Source organism: Nannospalax galili, unplaced genomic scaffold (genome assembly GCF_000622305.1).
Source record: "Nannospalax galili isolate Female #2095 unplaced genomic scaffold, S.galili_v1.0 scaffold1360, whole genome shotgun sequence".
In the NCBI taxonomy this organism is placed as follows: domain Eukaryota; kingdom Metazoa; phylum Chordata; class Mammalia; order Rodentia; family Spalacidae; genus Nannospalax; species Nannospalax galili.
In genome coordinates, this window is record NW_008346551.1 from 686195 (window position 1) to 692129 (window position 5935).

At 40.0% G+C, this 5935-nt stretch overlaps 1 protein-coding gene across 1 annotated transcript in view; it reads right to left on the minus strand.

Moving 5' to 3' along the window:
- Nucleotides 1-5935, minus strand: part of LOC103742088 (contactin-associated protein-like 3) — a 229478-nt gene that overhangs the window by 207218 nt on the left and 16325 nt on the right. Inside the window, exon 2 of the mRNA XM_008843066.1 lies at nucleotides 2011-2121. Coding sequence (XP_008841288.1) covers nucleotides 2011-2121 — 111 coding nt within the window. The remainder of the gene's footprint in view (nucleotides 1-2010; nucleotides 2122-5935) is intronic.

Genomic DNA, 5935 nt, shown 5'->3' on the forward strand with positions numbered 1-5935 from the left:
AAAAACACAATGAACTACCATCAACTCAGTTGATAGCTAACTACAGTAATAAGAGTCATAAAATGAGCCTATTTTTTTTCATTCACATGAAAATTAATTTTATTAAAATTGATACCATGCTTTTGCATTTTATAAGCTGTAGGGACCTGAACTAAGAACAAAAACATTCCATGTGATGGAGAATCCTCACAGTCCTGCTCTTTAATACAAAGCTTGATTTGAAATCATGAAGGGCTAAGGCTGGAAATGGCCTTGCTCTCCCTCACCCCGTGCCTCATGGCTGACGCTGCTGTAGTGATAATGGTGGTGTTAATTCAGGTTCTGTAGGTGTATTATCTACAGTGCAGAATCAGAACCCAAATCTCAGGAATGAATGAAATAACAGAACAGAACAGAGTTTATCAAATGGGTTTCCTTATGTGTTATTTGCAAATTTCTATATTATGCTATTTGCATACTTGTAAATGTGAAAATTGACATAAATACATTTGAACAAAATTAGAAGTTGTTTTAATAATTATATTGTCTATAATAAAGGCCATGCATCTTTTTAGGATATTTTTTCTTTACGTATACGTGTGTTCCTACCATGTTGTACAGGTAGCAGTTGAGACCAGAAGAGAGCATCAGATACCCTGGAGCTGGAGTTTCAGGCAGTTGTAAGCCTCCTGATATGGGTGCTAGAAACTGAATTTGGGTCCTCTGGAAGAGCAGTAAGTGCTCTCAACCACTGAGCTATCTCCCTAGCCTCAAAGCAATAATGTCTTAATTGGATCCAACATGCTGTAACACAGCATATGTGCTCAAACATTGAAAACAAGGAAAGGTGCAGGAAATAGGAGAAGAGAAAAGACAAAAAAACAAAGAAAGCTTCATAGTGCACAAATTCAAATTCCTAAGGATTTATGCAAAGAATGTTTATCTTAGTGTTTGCCTGAAGATGCCAGGATGGTACATCATCAGTATGTAAGTGATATTTTAAGTTTCTTTTTGATACAAAATGTTAGCCTTTTACTACTACAACAATATACTGAGGCAATTAAGAAGTGGATGGCTTATGTTAGCTCACAGTTTCTGAGGTTTCAGTTCATGTTTGTTTGACCCTATTGCCTTTAGGTCACAGTAAGACAGAAAATCATGGTGGGCCCATAATGTAAGGAAGTTCTCATATTTGAGTGTCCAGAAAGGAGGGAGAGAGGGAGGGAGGGAGAGAGAGAGAGAGAGAGAGAGAGAAACTGGAGTTTCAGTGTTCCCTGTGCCTATGGTCTAACTTCCTCCTGCTGGGTCCATCTCCTTAAAGGTTCCATCACTACCCAATAATGCAATAAGCTGTTGATAAGCCTTTAACATAGGGGTCTTTAGAGAACACTTATCCAAAGTACAGTACACAGCAAGTTAACCTTTGATTTCCTACACTTCGGTCTAAACATAAGAAGCAAATGCACTCCTTGTGAGATATGTTTACAAATATAACAATACCCACAGTGGAGCATGAATAAAACATTATATACTTATTCCTCCTCAGTGGATGCTAGAGAGTCAAATAAGCTGCAACAAGAAACCAAGAATTGCAGTTAACACATAATAAAAATCTTTGCTTTAATGCGTCATTATTCTTCCAATTTCCTTGTCCAAATGGGACTAATTAAATAATCTGGAGGCAATGTATGCAAGAAATGGATACTTGAAATAGAAAAAACAGCAAACTCCAGGTAAGCAAAAGAAGACAGCAGATTCCAAAGCTGTAGGTGAGTACTTAAAGGTTGAAATGATTCAAAAGTTCAAATGCTGCCATGGTCAGGAGGGAAGCTGTTCCAAGGGAGGTCCAGCCAGACCTGGAGCCATGGTGTCTTCATGGCAAATGCATCCTCAGACTTTCAAGTGTGAATCAATATGCTTATTTGGGGTTTTATTTCCTTCTACAAAGCATCAATCAACTATAATTATTTTATTAAATGTAAATCCAACAAGATTTTGCCAAAGATCAATATGAAGCAGAAATACACTCACCATCTCTTCGATTCAGTCTTGCAAAGCCAGGGCCATGGCTGCTGGACAGCTGGGAGGAGCTGCTGAAGGACATCTGAGGCAAAGCAGAGGCCAGCGGAGCATCACAATCATCTGCCAAGGAAAAACACCATGACATGTTAAAACACAACTATAGATTTGAGAAAACCATAGCTCCAAAAAGAATTCGTGTGGAAGCTGGGGAGATGGTTCAGCTCATAACGTGCTGGTATGCAAGCAACGGGAAGACCCGAGTTAAGATCCCAGCACCCACGTAAAAGCCAGGTGTAGCAGAGCCTGACTATCATTCCCTGACTGTGAAAGTGGAAACAGCATGATCCCTGAGGTTTGATGATGAGCTAGTCTTGCTGAATCCCTGAGTTCCAAATTCACTGAGACTGTGTCTCAAAAAGTAAGGAGATACAGGTGCCAGCACTTACCTGCAGACATGTGAATACATGCAAACACATACCACACACACACACACACACCACACACACACATACACACACATACATACACACCACACACACATGCACACACACACACACCACACACACATACATACACACCACACACACACACACACACGCACACACATACACGTTTATGTGTAGGGTAGTCATCACTCTTTCAGTTTAAATAAGTTTTAATATCTGTATTACATTATAATTTAGAGTGAAATTCTTGAGAAATTTAAGTTGTTTAAAACATGTACGGTTCTATTAACTTTGGTGCATACAGCTATATATAACCTTCAGCCTAATGGAGACAGAAAACAGATGTGTTAGTCTCAAAATTTCCTCATATCCTACATTTTCGTGATTCTATAAAATGTTTGGGTATATCACTAACACAAGACTATTTTAAATTAAACTTGATGCTCGGGTTCTTCAGGTACACAGACATTGCCCTTGCACTGGAACAACAGTCTGTGTTCAAATCAGACTTCCCCACAGGAGGCCAAGACTCACCCAGGGCAGCATCTATGGTAGAGAGCTAGAAAGCCTCACTCTCAGACCTCTGCAGAGGCAGTGTCTGGCGACACTTGCCCATACTGTTCACCGGCTCTTCCTTTTGGTCTGAAATCTCTGCCTTCCTGGGGTGGTCCTGCCTTTTCATCTAACACCTCAGCATGCCAGTCTCACTTTGAAGCAATCCTCAATTGCTTGTATTGTGCTTTTTGAAAAATTGCTTAGTCAAAGGGTATCTGAGACAGATTACCTGCCTTGCTATCTTCATATGAGGGTCCCCAGGCCCCTCTGATTTCTGGTGTTCTCCTGCTTCAAACTTGAAGGGAACCCAGGGCTGTTTCCACTTGGGGAGCTGTTTTCCTGCCCACTTGGGGTTGTTTCTCTGTCCTTCAGTTCAATCCCATCTCACTTTCAGGCATTCCACTTACTTTCTCATATGAAATCTTCCTCTGTTTTCTAGCATGATTACTGATCAGTTAATTTTAATCATATGTTTTCTATCATGGGCTGAAATATTTTAATGATAGCAAAATATTATACCTTGAATATATCATTAGAAAATTCTGAACTATATACTTTGAATATATTTTTTTAAGATGGGGTCTCCGTAAAATCCCAGCTGGCCTGGGACTCCCTATGTAGACCAGGCTGGCCTTGATCTCACAGAGATTCACCTGCTTCTGCCTCCCAAGTGCTGGTGTTAAAGATGTGTGCCACCATGCCTGGCTTTGAATATACTTTTCGAAGTGTGTGTCTGCAATTTGTTACAACTACAGAAAGTAAGCATACAGTATTAATTATGTTGCTATAACCTGGCAAAATGTGGGCTATATTCAATGAGACAGATGCAAGAGACGGTCAAGGATCTATCCCGGTAACTTGTTAGTGTAATGGTTAGCTTTGTCAAGTTGACACAACCTAGAAGCAACTGGAAAGAGAGTCTCAGTGAGGGATTTTCTACATTGGGTCGGCTTGTGGGCATGTCTGTGGGGTATAGTCTGAATAAATGATTGCTTGCTTGTTTGCTTGTGTTCAACTCACTTCTCCATTCCTATACAGTTTAGGATTCCATGCCACTGGGGGTGGGAAGGAAGTTACAAAGCAGGGAAGGTAGGTGTGGGAGAAGGAGAAAAATAAACAAAATAAGTCCAAAAGGTGCCACAACGAAACCTAATTCTAATTCTTTCTATGCTAGTAAAAAATAAATTTAAAGAAGATTCATTGTATTTTTATGCCTCAGACTCAACATAGAGTTGTAGCTCTTATATGGCTGGTCGTGGCAGCACTCATCTTTTATCCCAGCACTTGGGAGGCAGAGACAAGCAGATCTCTACGAGATCAAGATCAGCCTGGTCTACATAGCAAGTTCCAGGCCAGCTAGGGCCTTGGGAAAACCCTGTCTCAACTCCCCCCAAATGTTCTTATATATATGTGTTACACCCAAAAGTAGGGGTTGTTGTCACCCAGTTGTATTTTGTGTTACTGTCTGCTAAACCATAAGAATCATATAAAATATTTTCTTTGGGATTTATTTTATGCTTATTAGGCAACATTGCACTTCCTCTAAAAGGCTCATGTGGGTGTCTCCCCTGCATTCTTACCCAAACTTATGGGAATCATTGAAGGCGAGAAACTTTGTAAAATTCAGAGAACAAATATAGACTAAGATTGTCAACACAACGCTAGGGAGGCTGAGGCAGGAGTTTGGAGGCTAGCCTGGGCTACATAGTGAAATTGTGTCTCAAAGAAAGAAAGAAATTAAAGGGCTAGGAATGTAGGCCAGAGGTAGAGTACTTGCTTAGTATGTGCAAAGCCATAAGTTCATTCACCAACATGACAAACCTTTAAATAATATAAAATTATAGATTATATAATAGCATATTATACACAATGCTGTATTTAATGCTTTATATAATTACTCCATATGATATATTGTTATACATAGTATATAATCATATGTATAATCATCTATATGGAGAGAAGGAAAGACAAAGAGAACCCCAAGGAGTGACTAAGGATTCAACAGTGGCTGAGAGAGGTGTGCAGTTAACCCTGTAGAGAGTCCCACCTGCCACCCCCATACAGATCTCTCAAGTTACAACTTGAAGATGGAGCTAAATCAAGATGTTCTTGAGCCCCAGCCTTTCCTGGACTTGTTCATTTGATCTTGGTGATTAGTCCTTCCTGGAGGCCTCCCTACTCCACTCTGTGGTCTGGACTCTGGACTCGTTCCCAGACCTCTACCTAGAATTCCCTGGGCTGCCTATCTCTGCTTTAATAGGTGTGCCCACTGGCCTATTACTGATTTGGGCAATGTTTTCTATGAAAGGTTTGGGCTATAAACATTTTCAGTATTCTATGATGTGGAATCTTACAATTCATTTTTTGTCATGTGGATATAAAAATGATTTTTAAATGTATTTGAGGAATTTCCTTTGCCTTCCTAAGTCAGACATTACATGCTTTCAAAACAGCACTTCATTTGAATATATTAATTCTGTTACTTATTTAATAAAAGTATGTTGAGCACCCCTACACTCAAGCATTGTGAAGTAGAAGCACATGTAACTCTAAGTTCAAGAGATTAGAATCTTACATTGGAAGAGGGTGTGTAGACATTCGTTATGTGAGACAAGCAAAAGCAAAAGGAGAGATAACTCCTCTAATTATCTGAGATGGAAGCATCTTAACTGCTTAGGAACAAAAATTTCCAAGAGGAAGTAGCCAGACACTGCATCAAGGATACAACTGCAATTCTGAGCCAGACAACTACCAAGGAAAGAACGGCCAGAAAACAGGTTAGCAGGGGAGAGATGTGTGCAACAGTGCCTCTGGAAAGGGCTATGACCTGAGTCGGAATTCAAACAGCAATGCATTGCTTTAAGATCACAGGCTAACAGATGGAAGGAAGGAAGGAAGGAAGGAAGGAAGGAAGGAAGGAAGGAAGGAAGGAA